At 44.7% G+C, this 18,970-nt stretch overlaps 1 protein-coding gene across 4 annotated transcripts in view; it reads left to right on the plus strand.

The window, feature by feature from the left end:
• Positions 1-18,970, plus strand: part of CAST (calpastatin) — a 120,348-nt gene that overhangs the window by 28,152 nt on the left and 73,226 nt on the right. For all 4 annotated transcript variants that reach the window (XM_072139879.1, XM_072139889.1, XM_072139896.1 and 1 more), the window contains one exon: positions 9,835-9,900. In XM_072139879.1, coding sequence (XP_071995980.1) covers positions 9,835-9,900 — 66 coding nt within the window. The remainder of the gene's footprint in view (positions 1-9,834; positions 9,901-18,970) is intronic.

Below are 18,970 nucleotides of genomic sequence, written 5' to 3' on the forward strand. Positions count from 1 at the left end.
GCTACTGGGGGACAGTGAAGGCTGCTGGGGGACAGGAGGAGGCTACTGGGGGCAGTGAAGGCTGCTGGGGGACAGGAGGAGGCTACTGGGGGACAGGAGGAGGCTACTGGGGGACAGTGAAGGCTACTGGGGGACAGGAGGAGGCTACTGGGGGACAGGAGGAGGCTGCTGGGGGACAGGAGGAGGCTGCTGGGGACAGGAAGAGGCTTCTGGGGGACAGTGAAGGCTGCTGGGGGACAGGAGGAGGCTGCTGGGGGACAGGAGGAGGCTGCTGGGGGACAGGAGGAGTCTACTGGGGGACAGTGAAGGCTACTGGGGGACAGGAGGAGGCTGCTGGGGGACAGGAGGAGGCTGCTGGGGGACAGGAGGAGGCTGCTGGGGGACAGGAGGAGGCTACTGGGGGACAGGAGGAGGCTACTGGGGGACAGTGAAGGCTTCTGGTGGTCAGTGAAGGCTTCTGGGGGACAGGAGGAGGCTACTGGGGGACAGTGGAGGCTACTGGGGGGCAGTGAAGGCTGCTGGGGGACTAGAGGAGGCTACTGGGGGACAGTGAAGGCTACTGGGGGACAGGAGGAGGCTACTGGGGGACAGGAGGAGGCTACTGGGGGACAGGAGGAGGCTACTGGGGGACAGGAGGAGGCTGCTGGGGGACAGGAGGCGGCTACTGGGGGACAGTGAAGGCTGCTGGGGGACAGGAGGAGGCTGCTGGGGGACAGGAGGAGGCTGCTGGGGGACAGGAGGAGGCTGCTGGGGGACAGGAGGAAGCTAATGGGGGGACAGGTGAAGGCTGCTGGGGGACACCGGAGGAGGTTGCTGGAGGACACCGAAAGAGGCTGGAGGACAGGAGCTGCAGGAGGAATATGGAGGCCACAGGAGGAGGATGGAGGTCACAGGAGGAGGATGGAGGTCACAGGAGGAGGATGGAGGTCACAGGAGGAGGATGGTGGACATGAGCTACAGAAGGAGGATGGTGGACATGAGCTACAGAAGGAGGATGGAGAACAGGGAGATACAGGAGGTGCAGGAGCTACAAGAGGAAGCTGGAGGCCACAGGAGGAGGATGGAGGACAGGAGCTACAGAAGGAGGACAGGAGGAGGATGGAGGACAGGGGGGCACAGGAGGAGGATGGAGGACAGTAGGCTACAGGAGGAGGCTACAGGAGGAGGGAAGAAAGGACACTACAGGAGGAGGATGGAGGGCAGGAGGAGGATGGAGGACAGGAGGATACAGGAGGAGGATAGAGGACAGGAGGAGGATACAGGAGGAGGATGGAGGATACTGGAGAAGGATGGAGGACAGGAGGATACGGGAGGAGGATGGAGGATACTGTAGAAGGATGGAGGACAGGAGGAGGATGGAGGATACTGGAGGAGGATGGAGGACAGGAGGAGGATGGAGGATACTGGAGAAGGATGGAGGACAGGAGGAGGATGGAGGATACTGGAGAAGGATGGAGGACAGGAGGATACAGGAGGAGGATGGAGGATACTGGAGAAGGATTGAGGACAGGAGGATACAGGAGGAGGATGGAGGATACTGGAGAAGGATGGAGGACAGGAGGATACTGGAGAAGGATGGAGGACAGGAGGAGATGGAGGACAGGAGGAGATGGAGGACAGGAGGAGATGGAGGACAGGAGGAGATGGAGGACAGGAGGAGGATAGAGGACAGGAGGAGGGTGGAGGATACTGGAGAAGGATGGAGGACAGGAGGAGGATGGAGGATACTGGAGAAGGATGGAGGACAGGAGGATACAGGAGGAGGATGGAGGATACTGGAGAAGAATGGAGGACAGGAGGATACAGGAGGAGGATGGAGGACAGGAGGAGGATGGAGGATACTGGAGAAGGATGGAGGACAGGAGACCACAGGAGGAGGATACTGGAGAAGGATGGAGGACAGGAGGAGGATGGAGGATACTGGAGAAGGATGGAGGGCAGGAGGAGGATGGAGGACAGGAGGATACAGGAGGAGGATGGAGGATACTGGAGAAGGATGGAGGACAGGAGGATACTGGAGAAGGATGGAGGATACAGGAGGAGGATGGAGGACAGGAGGAGGATGGAGGATACTGGAGAAGGATGGAGGACAGGAGGCCACAGGAGGAGGATACTGGAGAAGGATGGAGGACAGGAGGAGGATGGAGGATACTGGAGAAGGATGGAGGACAGGAGGAGGATGGAGGATACAGGAGGAGGATGGAGGACAGGAGGATACAGGAGGAGGATAGAGGACAGGAGGAGGATACAGGAGGAGGATGGAGGATACTGGAGAAGGATGGAGGACAGGAGGATACGGGAGGAGGATGGAGGATACTGTAGAAGGATGGAGGACAGGAGGAGGATGGAGGATACTGGAGGAGGATGGAGGACAGGAGGAGGATGGAGGATACTGGAGAAGGATGGAGGACAGGAGGAGGATGGAGGATACTGGAGAAGGATGGAGGACAGGAGGATACAGGAGGAGGATGGAGGATACTGGAGAAGGATTGAGGACAGGAGGATACAGGAGGAGGATGGAGGATACTGGAGAAGGATGGAGGACAGGAGGATACTGGAGAAGGATGGAGGACAGGAGGAGATGGAGGACAGGAGGAGATGGAGGACAGGAGGAGATGGAGGACAGGAGGAGATGGAGGACAGGAGGAGATGGAGGACAGGAGGAGGATAGAGGACAGGAGGAGGGTGGAGGATACTGGAGAAGGATGGAGGACAGGAGGAGGATGGAGGATACTGGAGAAGGATGGAGGACAGGAGGATACAGGAGGAGGATGGAGGATACTGGAGAAGAATGGAGGACAGGAGGATACAGGAGGAGGATGGAGGACAGGAGGAGGATGGAGGATACTGGAGAAGGATGGAGGACAGGAGACCACAGGAGGAGGATACTGGAGAAGGATGGAGGACAGGAGGAGGATGGAGGATACTGGAGAAGGATGGAGGGCAGGAGGAGGATGGAGGACAGGAGGATACAGGAGGAGGATGGAGGATACTGGAGAAGGATGGAGGACAGGAGGATACTGGAGAAGGATGGAGGATACAGGAGGAGGATGGAGGACAGGAGGAGGATGGAGGATACTGGAGAAGGATGGAGGACAGGAGGCCACAGGAGGAGGATACTGGAGAAGGATGGAGGACAGGAGGAGGATGGAGGATACTGGAGAAGGATGGAGGACAGGAGGAGGATGGAGGATACAGGAGGAGGATGGAGGATACAGGAGGAGGACAGGAGGAGGATGGAGGACAGGAGGAGGATGGAGGACAGGAGGAGGATGGAGGACAGGAGGAGGATGAAGGACAGGAGGATACAGGAGGAGGATGGAGGATACAGGAGGAGGATGGAGGATACTGGAGGAGGATGGAGGATACTGGAGGAGGATGGAGGATACTGGAGAAGGATGGAGGACAGGAGGAGGATGGAGGATACTGGAGAAGGATGGAGGACAGGAGGATACAGGAGGAGGATGGAGGATACTGGAGAAGGATGGAGGACAGGAGGAGGATGGAGGACAGGAGGAGGATGGAGGACAGGAGGAGGATGGAGGATACTGGAGAAGGATGGAGGACAGGAGGATACTGGAGAAGGATGGAGGATACAGGAGGAGGATGGAGGATACAGGAGGAGGATGGAGGACAGGAGGAGGATGGAGGATACTGGAGAAGGATGGAGGACAGGAGGCCACAGGAGGAGGATACTGGAGAAGGATGGAGGACAGGAGGAGGATGGAGGATACTGGAGAAGGATGGAGGACAGGAGGATACAGGAGGAGGATGGAGGATACTGGAGAAGGATGGAGGACAGGAGGAGGATGGAGGATACTGGAGAAGGATGGAGGACAGGAGGAGGATGGATAACAGGAGGCCACAGAATGAGGAGGATAGAGAACTGGGACCACACCATGTGAGGAGGGGTGGGGGTAGGGGTACAGATAGGATTATGTATAAATTTGGGAGATTAAATAAAAGTGGAAAACCAAATATAAAGGGAGGATAAAATTAAAGAGGTGTTTTATATGTTGCAGAGTTGCATTAAGTGTAATTATACGGGTCCACGGGGGGTTGAAGGAAAAGTAAGGGGCATTGTTCTATGTGGGGACCATCAAGGTCAATATTATATTATGCTTGTGGGTGTGTCAATGGGCGTGGTTTAGAAAAAGGGGAGGGGCTTTTGTCCCTCTTTCTCTCGCCCAAAAGTTGGGAGGTATGGCTTGGGGACTGGAGAGCTGTCCTACAGTCTGGCAGGTCTCCAGCAGGTGCGTGTGCAAGAATAATGGAGGGATAGGCTGATGTACTGGTTTCTCCCTGGGGCAACCCCTGAGTGTCTGTAGGATGAGTTCCTGGGTGATGGTTGGGGAGCCTGTGATGGTAAGAAGCCGTATCCAGGGATTAGATGGAGGCAACAATGTGCAAATCAACTTACAGTTCTTTATTGAACATCAGGCAACGGCCAAACACGATAACACAGCAGATTCTGGTTAGTGGAGTGGTCAACGAGAGTGGTCTGCAGGAATGGTGCACCAGCCTGATACTAGATGCAGCCTGGGATAGTTGAGGTGGAGCTGTGTCCAAGTTGTGGAAGCTGCAGCTCTGGAGTCTACAGACTCGCCCTAGGTGTCAGGCAGTATGCCTAAGGCACTGGAAGTTCCTGGGATTAGTATCTGTGGCACCACTGAAGATGTGCTGCACTAAGACCATGTGCTTCCACCCAGCAGGGGTTTTTATACTCCCTCTGGTCAGGTGGTAACACCTCTCCAATCACACTCCAGCTGACAGATCATTGGCTAATCACATACACCAATTAACTGTTGCCTTTCCAGGCAGTATCTACAGCTGCAAATACACTAGGTCAGTGGTGGCGAACCTATGGCACGGGTGCCAGAGGTGGCACTCAGAGCCCTTTCTGTGGGTACTCACCAGACAGGAACAAGTCCACCAAATCTTCCTGCAGTCCCAGGCAACGTAAGAGATGCTGCTCTCCGCACTATTTTAAAGCGACAATTCATTGGCTGTTTGGAACTGTGAGAAAAGTGAGAAGGTGTGGACAGGGCTGCATTATCTTTGAAGCTCATCCTGGACACTTCATTCTTCCTCTACAGAGAGACCCTGGAGAGAAGCTACAATTATAGTCTGAATGTGCCCTCCTTCTTCCAACTGTATATGTGGCCTCCGGTGCTGATACGATTGAGAGATATGGAAGAACAGATAGCAATAAGTGGATTTTGGTTGTAGTTTGGGCACTCAGTCTCTAGAAGGTTCGCCATCACTGCACTAGGTTATCCTAGCATTAATGAGTTTCTCAGGCTCACCAGATAGATCCTGACATGACAGGGGTGTTGCAAAAACAAAATCTTTTACCGATGAAACTCAGTTGCTGTCTTTAGAGTGTGGCTCCTTTTTTAACATGCTGTGCGTTGTAATAGTCCCTTACATTATAGCAGCACGTTTAGATACTGCAGCAGTGCCCCACAGAATTAATAGGAAATCTACCATCAAAATCCTTCATGATAAACCTTACCCCTAGATCTAGGCACCGTGACTGTGGTAACCTTCTTATATTTGTTATCCAAGACCTTCTTCCTTATAAAAGCAACTTTTAAAATGATGTGCTCCTTACTACAGCTTCACAGGCTCCCCTCCCCCTACTCCCACGGCACTTCCCCCAATATAATCCCGCTGAGAAGAGGAAGTTTCAGCACACAATGAGAGGGGGGAAGTGCTTCTGTACACTGTAACAGCCTTTGAAGCTGCATTATTGAGTGGCTCTTTTAATACCACCCCCAGAGTCCGTCAGGCTAATCAACATAATTTTACAAAATTATTTTAGATAGAAGGAGGCCATGGATAACAATTATAAGAAGATTACCACAGTCACCATGCCTGTATTTATGAGTAAGTGCCCCTGTTTTATCATGATGGATTTTGTTGGTAGATATTTTTTAACAGGCTAAAGAAAATAATCTATCCTTTTTAAATTATTTGTAATAGACCTATTATTATTATTATTATTATTAACCATTATATCACCTGTGTCCCATGGAAATTGTCTCTTAAATTTCCTCCTCGAAACCACTACTACATTGTTGAGATTTTTTATAACTTTCGTACAAATAGCATTTTGCTCATGTAAAATTGAACTTTCATTTGGTGCGAGGGGGAGGGTTGTGTACATTTTTCTAATAAATGTCATTAATTCTCCTTAGTTTGTAAAGAAACAGAATGCTAAAAGCCCCTTAGTTACAATGATACTTCTACATTGCTATGGCAAATCTGTCTACAGGATTGAAGGGTCTTTTTCTCCTCTCTTCTCCTTTTTAGAGGAGTGAAAGTTAACCCTTCGTGCTCTCTCCCTGGCTGTTGTATGCTATGAGTACAAAATTAAAAGGGCATCTACCACCAGGATGAAAGACTGTATGCAAATGAGTCTGAGGGGCTCATTTGCATACATTCCTTCCAATTGGTGGTAGATGCCCTTTAAACATCAAGCTAAAAGTACAGGGATTAATCCTCCCTTCTCAGAGCTTTTTAAATACACACAGGGAGATGACGTGTGAGCTCATGCAGCCCCCATAGACACACTGCACAGGCTGGAATATGCATCTCTAAGGGAGGGAGTAGCTTGTTTTTTTTTTATTTGTTAATGAAATATATTAGAAAATATTCCCCATATCCCACACACACAATATTAAAAATGATCTCAAATGACGGTTACACTTTAAGTCCTAATTGTGGATGCTGAGAGGTGAATTTAGCCATAGAAACAACAGCCATGTGTATGTGCCGGTAAAAATGAATTTGTCTGTGTGCTATCTGTGGTATATATGGATAGAATGGAGGGCAGTGGACATTCTGATGAGTGTTGCAGTCAGACACCTATCCCCGGGGTAGGGGTTGTTTGTGGGAAATCTCATGTTCATGCACAAGAATTAGGTCAAGAACAAAGAGGTTGGGCATCAATATACAGCTATGGGTCTAAAAACTTCTTCCAAAAGCTGTAACTTGTCAGTGCAGGTAACATTGCAAAATAAGTGTTAATCATTTACATGGTATACTACTTCTTATGTTCAGTTTTAGATATTCTGAATTTATTGTCGGACCCTAAATCAAAGCTGTTATCTCTTCTATCTCCCTTAGAGAGCTGTAGTGCAGGTTTAATATCAGACTGCAGAGTACTGGTATCCATCTACCATGGCTCGGTTGTTTTTTCATCCAAATTAATAATAAAAATTCTCTATTTATATAGCGCACACAGATTACGCAGCGCTGCACAAAGCTTGTCAGATCAGTCCCTGTCCCCAATGGGGATCACAATCTAAACAACCTACCAATATGTTTTGGAGTGTGGGAGGAAACCGGAGGACACCCACGCAAACACGGAGAGAACATACAAACTCTTTGCAGATGTTGACCTGGGTATATAATAGGACCCCAGATCACTATTGTTCCAATTGATGGTGATTCACAATACGTTGATGACCTAGTCCTACAATGGGGGGCATTTGTCAATGGTGTTACAGAGTACGTTATTGTGGTGCATAGATTGTGCTGTCATTTTGCCTGGAATGTTAGTTTTTGGCCGAAAAGGATCTAAACCAACTCCACATTCATGAAGGTGATTTAGAAGTTGGTATTTGCTTTTTGCTGGTTTTAAGTTGACAGGAAAAGTGTTGGGAAAATAGTAGTGAAACACAGTTGTTCGTGTTGCACAGTTTGCCCCTTAAGGAGCTACTCATAAGACCGGTCCACACAGTCTTTGAAAAAGTCCACAGAAATAGAGAAAATAATTTCACTATGACCGGAGCTCCAAATATTCTTCTTCTCCCTCGTTATTCCATCTTAAAACATCGATGAACAGCACCAATCTTCAGTTTCTCCTGCTGAAAGTATGTCACCATTCAGACTAGCACCATCGCACTCTCATTCTCCTCCTTTAATTATATTTGTAGCTGGAAGAAAATATGCAGGCAGATGGTGTGGTACGTTCCAATAAAGTTAAAATTTATTTCAGTTCATCATACTCACAAAAATCCATCAAAAATGTGCATATCACAAATTCACATAAAGGGACACTAGCTTTCCTATCCACCCGACCCAGGGTTTCGCCGGCAAGGCTTCTTCCGGGGCGTTGCTAGCGTCTCAAACACCCGTCCCTTCTTTTATACATATTCCTAATCTACTATACATAAAACTTTATTTTCAACTAACATTATTTTATATACATTCAAAACCCCCATAAAATCAGTTTATACATGAGACTAATAATATATAGTGATTAATATTCTATTAGGTTCTCATCAGCAATGTTTTCACATTTGTGAAGGAAAAGTGTTGGAATTCAAAAGCTGCGGCCAAATTGACAAACAAAATTTTGTGAGTGTCGGAAAAGAAGCTAAATTGTGGCAAGGACATATAATAAAAAAAATGTTGCCACCAAAAAACTGTTGGAAAGTGAGGATTGGAAAGTGAAGAATGTTTAACTATATATTTCTCCTCTGTGATTTTGGTTTCACATTCTTGGGTAGTTCTAAAATGAGAGAGAAGTATGAGATCTGGATCTGCTCTTTCCACTGAGCAAAGATTATCAGTATTTTTTGGGGCTGACATGTGTTGTGAATATATTTTATACTGTACTAGTAAAATTTGAAGCGTTATATTTGGCACCAATATCAGTTTCAGACACCCCTGCATTATTCCTTCAATATGGTCCATGTAGCATCCACCCTTCCTAGATCAACTGTGGGTACTTTGAGCCGAACTTTACATCTTTGGGATCTGCGATGCTATGAGTGCCAACCTGACCTCAGGTCTACTGTTCTGTACTGAAATGATGCTGTGAGTAGGGGGCCATAGACTTATCGTCAGGATAATGTGGAACAGGATTTTTTTAACAAGCCCACCAGTTCTTACTTTGCCTAAGGCCTTATCCACACAACAAAATGCAGCGAGCTCACAACCCCATAGCCTTCTAATGTGCACGTTCATGGTGTGGTACATGCACTATGACTGTGCCGACTCTTTCAATCAGTCTATTTCAGGTGACATGGGTGGGGTGAGCAGAGCTCATCCAGGGAATAAATCTTACAATTGCCCATGGAAAAATAATATGAGCCTAAATGAGCTTAACATTATATTCATTCTTCTTATTTGGTTCTTTTTTGACTTTTAAAATTTTGTGAAGGAACCATTGGTAACTGTACCATTTTAAAGGGGTTGCCTGGGAATAATAATATATATATATGGCTGTGGGGGGAGGCGGCTGTAAAAATAATAAACCTCTTACTTTTCTCCGAGTTTGTGTTCAGCCGCAGTGTGACCACTGCCCAGTCTGTTTGTATACAGTAGTGGCAGCATTAAAGCTTATTTCCACACAAATGGAAAGGAATTGGTTAAACGTATCCTAAGGGGAGAGTGTTATTAGAATGTGGTGAGTGTATATAGAGGACCAAATGATATCACTGCAGGAGTATCACACCCTGTGGTCTTTAACTCTAGGAAGAACAGCAATTCTCATACTCATACAATATAAAAGAGACTATGAACTCAGCCTTTGACATCTGATGTTGCATTTAACCTAATAAATAGCTTATTTTTTTGGTAAAATTATGTCCAAATTGTTTCTGGCTACATTTGTTAATTATACATTCTATCCAGTTTATGACATATTAACATGTGCATTGTCTGTTTGTTATACACTCAGTGAAAACTTGTTCTATTTCATACAGAAAGACAGTAAGGTAGTACAGTGCAGCCACTCAGAAATACTACAGTAAAACAGTGTTTTGCTTTCAGGCGTGACCCTGGAATAGTTGATAACAGGGGATTTCTGTTTGGTTTCAGCACGGTGGTAAGAAAACAGATGGGACACCCAAGCCTACAGATAAGAAAAGCAGTGAAACAGCAGAGGTAAGTACACACCTCTTTCTTTTATAACAATATCTGTACTGGACTTAAAAAGCAGCGCTTCAGGAAATTGCTACTTTTGCTTCGGAAATACTTCTGTTAGCTGCGGGGGACCTCTGATGTGGGGCTGAGTATGAAGTTCCCTGGGGCTACTCTGCAGGCTTGCCAGCAAACTGTATTGTATCTAACCATAAAACCTAGAAGAATTCCATCTCATGAAAAATATGTATTCCCTCGAATATTTCAACATATAACTGATACTGAATATTTAGGAAATCTACAATCAAAATGAAGCATGATAAACCAGGGACACTTACTCAGAGATCCAGGCATTGTCACTGTAGTAATACTATTTGCTATCCATGGACTCCTTTCTTCTACAATTAAGTTTTATAATTATCCTAATGAGCTAGAATGGCTCCTGGGGGTGTTACCAGAGCCCAACAGTGCTGTAGCTCACAGGTTGTTAAACTGTCCAGGAACACTTCCCCCGCACTACTGTGCATTGGAACTTTCTCTGCTGCAGTGAAATTTCATTAAGCAGGGGGAGACAGTGTAATAGCCTGTGAAGCTGCAGCAAGGGGGCTCTGGTAACACCCCCAGAACCCCTCAGACTCATTAGCATAATTGTAAAAGTTCATTTAGAAGGAAGACAATGAATAATTATTATAAAATGATTACCACAGTCACAGTACTTGGATCTAAAAGAAATTGTCTCTGGTTGATTATGCTTGATTTAGATTTCCTTAATTCAAAACAAAAATATTAAATATATATATATATATATATACAATATATATATATATATAGTATATGTAAGTATATGAACAAAAAATGAATCCAAGATGAAAAAACTTCCCATTAACTACCAAGACTCACAAGTCTCCGTAACGGCAAGACTAAAATTCCTGGGAATGTGGGAGTAAGATTATTTAGGAGACTTGTGAGTTTTGGTGGGGTTTTACTATTACCATATTTTTTGACTATTGCTTGCCTCCTTAATATTTTATATTTTTCATTTGATTAAATATTCTGTAGCAAAATGTTGACACATTTGTGGAATACATTTATATATTTGTATAAGTTGCTGTTCTTGTAGGTTTGTAATTGTTCTGTTCTTGATTGATGTTTGTTGATGCATATATGTTCCTTTGTATTGTTTGTAGTCCAACGATTTATTATTGTGCATTATAGTTCTAATAAGTTGGGCACCAGGCCTCTGTATATCAGTCAGAATTCTTATGATAATATATAGGAGACGAGGTTAGTGGATATAGGAAGATAGTATATAAATTAAGCGGTTCTGTAGTGTTTAATAGAACATGAACACTTTATAAGTGTAACAAAGCAATAGATGTAGTCATGTTAAATGAAATGGACACGCTGAGAAGGAAACAGCCTGAAGTGTAGGAGTACTTGAGTATGGAGTAATGTTCTCCAGAATGTTTACAAGGCTTTGTCAAGGAGGATAGGGACATTTGCCATAACAGTCATATGTCCAAGTGATTTATAATTGTTACTACATTTTTATTGAATGATTCATCTTTTGCAGAAAATTTCTTATGGGGGGCGGATGCATTGTTTTAGATTTGGTTGGGGTTTGGAGCTGTTACCTGCAATCTGATCTGGTTGGGGTACCCTAGGCCGGCTGTCTCAATGATCTATAATCAAAACCTCACTCCATGTGGGAAAGGGAAGGCCCCTGATAAAGATGAGAAATCTGATTTCTAAACCTACCGTAATTTCACTATTGATTCCAGTATGTTTTGGAGTGTGGTAGGAAACCATGCAAACACGGAAAGAACATACAAACTCTTTGCAGATGTACACCTAGATGGGATTTGAACCCAGGACCCCAGCGCTGCAAGGCTGTAGTGCTAACCACTGAGTCACTGTGATGCCTGTTTTCACATTGGTGTAATATCTCATATCCTTTGTCTGTAATTAGTATTTTGCTTTAATTCTCTGCTCCGCTCACATCCTGTAGAACAATGTAAACATTCCAGGACAATGATGAAATCTGACACGACAAGACATAAACATTTTATATTCTATAAAGTACATACTTCGAATAGTGGGTTAAAGTACAATAGCACAAGCCAGTCATCATTGCTAACAGTAGTAGTGGTTAGATTGGCAACACCTCCCTTACTTTATATTAGTGGGAAGCAAATGGTGTAGATATATGTATAGATAGATATGTCTGCATCCAATAATGTCTGTGTGTATATGAATATATATATATATATATATATATATATATATATATATATATATATATATATACAGGGCATGGAACTTATACCTTGCATTTTAATTTCTTCATGTACAATAGATATTATATTTACAAACCTTCATGTGAGAGTCTCTTAAAGCATTTCTTTTACACAAGTATTTATACAAACTAGTACCATCGGTCTTCCCAGGCACACAGTGTCGGACTGGCATGTGTTGGGCCTACCAGAGGTGGTGATCTTGAGGGCCCACCCTTCAACCATAAAATACCATTAAAAAATCATATCATGTAGGATGTATCATCAAAAAGATCTAATAATCTATAGTATTGGAATCATCCTATATGAAATAGATCATAATATCCAATGATTACTCCATTATTGGGACCCATTATAAAGTGTTAGAACCTGGGGCCCACCGGAGGATTCTCTGATTCTCTGGTGGGCTAGCCCGACACTGCAGGTACATAACACATGGTGACTATATTTATAAAGGTTGAGTCCTTTAATTCAGAAGCGATTATTACAGTAAATCACCCCTGAAACATTTTAAGAAGAATATGGCAGCGATGAGTCCTGTATTACGAGGGTGTTTGTAGCCGTGTATATACACCTGGAATGCTGATATTCATCATTCCAATTCCGTCCGTAGCTTTTCTGCAGGTATCTTCCAGGGTTGTGCAAAACATTAACGCGACACACCCAAACTTCTGAAATGGGCAAGGTACACAGGCCTGTCACATACCAGTCACTCCACAAGAATTACCAGCGCAGGGATTTACTCACTTGTGTTATTGGAAATCCCTTTACTGAAACACATAGAGGGAAGATCTACAATTACAGTGATATGCAGACACATTACTATACACGCATGCATCATGATGGTGTATAATGATTTGGTTTTCCACACAGAATGTATTGCAAGAATCTTCTTAAAACCTTAGAAAAGGGAATTTGTGAGATCAGTAAGTTAGTAAAATACAAGGCAAACAAGTGTCACACTGTTATTTAATATAAACTCACTCAAAACTGGTTACAGAAAGTAACTTTAGTAAAACACAGAAAGCCTTGTTTTCACAATTCTTGTTTTCTCTTCTATACAGCTACAAACAAAACCTCCTTTCTGGTATATATGGTTTGTTCAGTTTCAGTGACATTAAAGGACATCTGTCACCAGATCAAGGATTGTAAATCAAGCACACTGACATACTGGTGTGAGCTCCCTCTGGTAGGATCTACTGTATTTTTAGCTTCTTATGCCCTTGTTTGTAACAAAAAAGGGCTTTAAAAATTATTCAAATGAGCCTGCGGTGCTCATTTGCACAATTGTAAAAGCCTTTTTTGTAAAAACCAGGGCATAAGGAGCTAAAAGAAGAGCAGATCCTACCAGAGGGGGCCCACACTAGTATGTCAGTGTGCTTGGTTTACAATCCTTGATCTGGTGATAGATGTCCTTTGATACGTTTTTTTGTCTGATATATATATATATCTCATGTCAGTCAGTCCTTTCACAATTCAGGACTTGCAATAAATTTTCTTTTTGCAAAACCAGAGAAGGAAAGATTTCTACATGACGGCACAGAGGTGCTGAGGCTGAATGACGTGAGCCCGTTTCATACAGAGGTGGGGTTTGCTGCATATTGCAGCAAAAACTAACTGCTAATACCCGCGATCGGTGCTAGCATGAGTATTAACCCTTCCGATGCTGCACATAGGCGGAGCCATCTTTCTTCCAGTCATCGCTCCCCATGAAATTTCCGGGGAGCGGCGATTGGTTGCCATGACAGCCTCGGGTCTCTGCAATTTTGCTACAGTTAGCCAGTAACTGTGTAAAAATGCCAGTAGTATTGCAGTACATGGTTGAAAAGATCAGCCCATCTAGGGTTAAAGTACCCCAGAGGTTGTAAAAAATAGTAAAAAAAATTATTATAAATAAATTAGCTACCTTTAAACCATTTTACATCACCTAAAATATTTTATAAAATTGATCACAAGGTTGCACAGTCCTCAAAATGGTAGCAATGAAAATGTTAGCTCATCTCAAGTTTTGCGCTGTATTTCACGGGATTATGGCGCACGCGATCGATTTTTGGCGCAATCGCGCCGAATTTCACGCGACAGAAATCGGGGGCGTGGCCACCGGACAACCCGAAGGATTCGGAAAAACCGCGGAATTTAAAAAGCCATTTGTGTCGCAAGATCAAGCACTCACATACACCAGAAAAAAGCAGGTGAACTCCGGCGGACCTCGGCGCAGCAGCGACACCTGGTAAATATTGGCGCACGGACCTTAGTGAATCCCGGCAGAACCCGAATCAGCGCCGGATAACCCGCCGCTGGATCGCGACTGGATCGGGTAAGTAAATGTGCCCCATTGTTTTTGAAAATTTTTGAAAATGTATTAAACACAATAAAACAATAAATAAATGACATTAAACAACAATAACGAACCAAAAAATAAAATGGACGTATCATTTGGAGTGCACTGTGAAAGTAGGAAAAACTGAGCCCACAAGAATATGACGCATTTGGAATTTTTTCCCAGCTTCCGAGTACATGTATGGCATAATAAAAAGCATCCCTGAGAAGTAAAATGAGCAGAAAATAAGCCCTCACACAGCTTTGTACACGGAAAAATGAAAAAGTTATAGATTTTTGAAGCTGAGATTGAAAAATGACCAAAAAAATGCTGCGTTCTTAAGGGGTTAATTTCTGATCGTTGCCTCCAAATACTGATCCAGGTTACTGACCAGAATACTGACCATGTGAAACTGTATTTTTCTTGTCTGCCCTCTTGTGGCAAGACCTGGAAACACACTGAGGCACATTTATTATTTGTGTTTTATTTTTTTGGCACGTGTGCTTTTTTCGAAACAGTGTTGAGTGTCGAGAAGGTAAAGCTGATCAGCTCCCTGTCTTACACAGCAGAAAGTGTCTGAAATGACTCTCCACATCTTCCATATTATAATAGTGCATGATATGGTAGCCATTTGATTGTATTCTATGAAATACAAGTAATTACCTTTTTGATATTAGTATTATTGATTTATAGAGCACCATTTATTCCATGTTGCTGTACAATCAGAAATGGGCTCAATGACATTACATAAAGACAAGAATAAATGCATGTCTGCAGTGATCAGGAGTTCAGTGGGAGAAGGACCCTGCCCATAAGGGCTCATAACCATATGGGAGGAAAGATGGAGACACAAGGTAAAGAGGTAAAGATCTGTTTACAAGATTATGTTCACACGTGGAGAATATGCTGCAGATATTAAAGGGGTTGTGCCTAATTATTCATAGGATTGGGGATAACCATTTGATCAGTGAGGGTTGGTCTGCTGGGACCCCTACCAATCACAAGAACGGGATCCCCAGCAATCTGTAGAACGGTGGTCTTGTTCTCACTAATTGATGTAGTGGTGGGTCAAGCATGTGTCCTGCTGCTCCATTTAGTATGAGAGTGTGAAAAAAATGCTGAGAACAGTGCTCAGCTGTCTTGAGCACTCACAGTCACTGTCTCTGAGAGTGACGTAGATAGTGGAGCACTGTACTCTGAAATTTCTGACACTCCCGTATTCATGAATGGAGTGGCAGGATTCATGCCGGCTTCTCTTGTATAGCAGGAGGCAGAGCACACTACAGACAGAGGCAATTCCTGGTCCAGTAGCAGCTGTTTATACACTTTTCTAAGGAGCGTGTAAAGGACACAGCAGCAGCACTACAAACAAGATAAGCTCTGGATCCAAGGGGAGGGGGAGGCATAGCAGTGCTGACTGTGTGTTTTATTAATTGAGGCAGCAAAACTAAGTGCATAATCGTGTCTTCTATCCATGAGCATTCGATGAGCGTAACTTTCAGAGAGCCGGCTCATGTTAAGCAGAGGAAGAAGGCGTTAATAATTAGGGAAAGTATGAGCGCCGAATGGCTTCTTTTTGAGTCATATGCTAATTAGCATAATTATATAACAAATTTTTTAAAGAATAATAAAGTTTTGTGCCTAACGAAAATAAGATCCTGCATATGAATTAAAACACTGATGTGCCCATGGCATCGCTGGGTTTTGATTGATTCCCCCCCCCCTGCTGTAATCCTACCTCCTGCTGCCAGCCAAGGAGCTTGGAGAGAGCAAAGCTCCGTTCGCTAAACCCCCCGGCCCTCTGATGTCACCGGCCAGCTCCCAGTTCCTCGTCTGGGAGAAGGAGGTAAGATTGCAGCAGGGGGTGGAAATAAATTAAAAACTGGAGATGTCGAGAGGCTGACGTCGCCTGAGTACCGCCGGCTCATTCACATTTAAGTAATTTCCGTGGCAAATGTGCCCTTTCTTTATTAACTAAAATTTTTTCCACTTAGTGCATAAAGAAATGAGCATGTAATGCTGGACATCTACCATCAGTCAAACAGTCGTTTAAACCGGCGATCTTCAACCGCCGGGCTGGAGCCCATAACCGGGCCATGGAACACCTGGTCCCAGGCCCCAGCCAAAAACTTTAAAAAAAATTGGTACTTTCCTCCGGCACTCCTTTTCATACCGCAGCTCCGACTGCATCTCTCCTCAGGTTCCGGGCAGAGGGACCCACTATGATGCAGCCCTAGCCTGAACCTAAGGAGTGATGAAGTCGGAGTCTTGGGGTGAAGAGGAGCACTGCTGGGGGCATTTCAATAGGGGGAAGCACTGCTGGGGGCACTTCATTGAGGGGGAGTACTGCTGGGGGCATTATATTGGGGAGCACTGTTGGGGGCATTTTATTAGGGGTGGGAGCACTGCTGGGGCATTTTTATGGGGGGGGGGAGCACTGCTCAGGCAATCTCATTAGTGGGGGGCACTGCTGGAGGCATTTCATTAATGGGCGAGCATTGTTCCGGGCATTTAATTGGGGGGGAAATTGAATTAGGGGTTGGGGGCACTGCTGGGGACTTTTCATTAGGGGGGCACTGCTGGGGACATTTTATGGGGTGGTTGGGGCAATTTGTATAATGGGGGAAGACTGGGGATATTGTGTCAAGGGGGCTCAGCTGGGGACATTTCATTGGGTGGGGGCTATGCTGGGGACATTTCATTGGGTGGAGGCTCTAATGGGGACATATGATTAGGTGGGGGGCTCTACTGGGGACAATTCCTTGGGTAGTGGACTCTGCTAGGGATGTTTCATTGGGTGTTGGGCTCTGCTATGGACATTTCATTGGGTGGGGGCTCTGCTAGGGACAATTCATTGAATGGGGCGTGCACATTGCATTTGGGGGAGCATTGTTGGGGACATTGCATTTGGGGGAGCACTGTTGGGGACATTGCATTTGGGGGAGCGCTGCTGGGTCCATTTCAATGAAAAGCCCAAAGACCAGGAGGTTGCTATAGATAGTGGTCTTTTTATCAAAACTTTAATAGATGGCTACAGAAAAAGGGGCACTGTAGAGGGGGAATGCAGGAAATGGGACATTACATGGGTTAGGGTTAGAAATTTAGTAATTGTGGGGCACACAATTTTATTTTTCTAATGACCATGATAAGAGTCCCTGGAATAAAAATTTAAGATGCAGTCGGTCCCCAGATACTAAAATCTTGGGGGACATTGCTTTCAACAAAAAAGCAAACCATGACAAAATTAACTGTGTAAGAATATACATTCTAGATATTCTCACATCACAACACTTGACACTGTGGTTGGTCTTGAAATCTGGTCAGTGCATGGTCCCTGATTCACAGACCAACCACAGTCATGTGCTTCTAGCTTTATTAAAAGACATCAGTTTAGTGATGGTAGATGTGTCCTAGTAAGAACGATGTTCCTCAGGACTTCTTTTAGTATAACTCTACTTCACCCGAGTGCCTAGGGAACCTAGTATTTTAATGTATGCACACCCCCATAGCGCTAGCGGACCCCGCAGTTCTGCCCCAGGGTAATTTGAATAGCATTTATAAGTCCATATTTCCGTAGACTTTGACCCGCCCTGTGACATTGTGTTGTAGCCTTGTTGGGCTGTAAAGGGACATCTCTGGTCTCTTCAGACAGGTGATTGGTATTAGTCTTGGGTGTTGTTTCTGCTTCCAGGATCTGTGTTTATGAGTGACATACCCTGACAATAGCTTAGGCCTCATGCACACAAACATTGCTGTTTTTTGACATCTAGTACACCCCCATTTATTTCTATAGTTTCCATAGCCCCATGTATATTGCATCCACTAGAGAAATGATAAATAAAGTCCTGTGTCTGCCCATGGTTGCGGCCTGGGCAGTCCTTGGCAGCTGACCTGTCATGCTGCTGACACTTGGGCCATAAACAATGGACCACGGGCCCAATATTGCACAGGTTCGTGTTCTGAAGGTCTCATACCTATGAAATGAACGAGTCTGACTCTGCAAGACAGACTCGTTCATCTCATGGGTATGAGACCTTCAGAATACGAACATCATAAGGTGCTGGGTCATATTATGATGACCAAAGTGCACAATTTCTATCCACACAGGTCATGTCTACCTACAGAACTACACTAATCGGCAAACTAGCTTTTTATAGTCTTCCAACTTGTAGTCTGATCCGATATTGCTGAAGCACGAGTGAGCAAGTGGTTGTAGAGCAGAGGCTATGCCGTATATAGTATCAGAGGAAGATGTGATAACAGCAGTAAATACAGAACTGCCTGGCAGCTGCATGCACGCTAATTCCTTATCTGCTCACTCCCATTTCTAAGCCTTAAGTCATAAGCTGCCCCTCTAGTATAAGTCTACAGACAGCAGTCTGATCAGTATTGGGCTTAAAAGGATGGTCAGTATTTCAAAAAGATAAATGTTTCTATTTGTAAAATATTTTTTTCTTAACTATATCACATCTTCATGACC

Source organism: Engystomops pustulosus, chromosome 1 (genome assembly GCF_040894005.1).
Source record: "Engystomops pustulosus chromosome 1, aEngPut4.maternal, whole genome shotgun sequence".
NCBI lineage: Eukaryota > Metazoa > Chordata > Amphibia > Anura > Leptodactylidae > Engystomops > Engystomops pustulosus.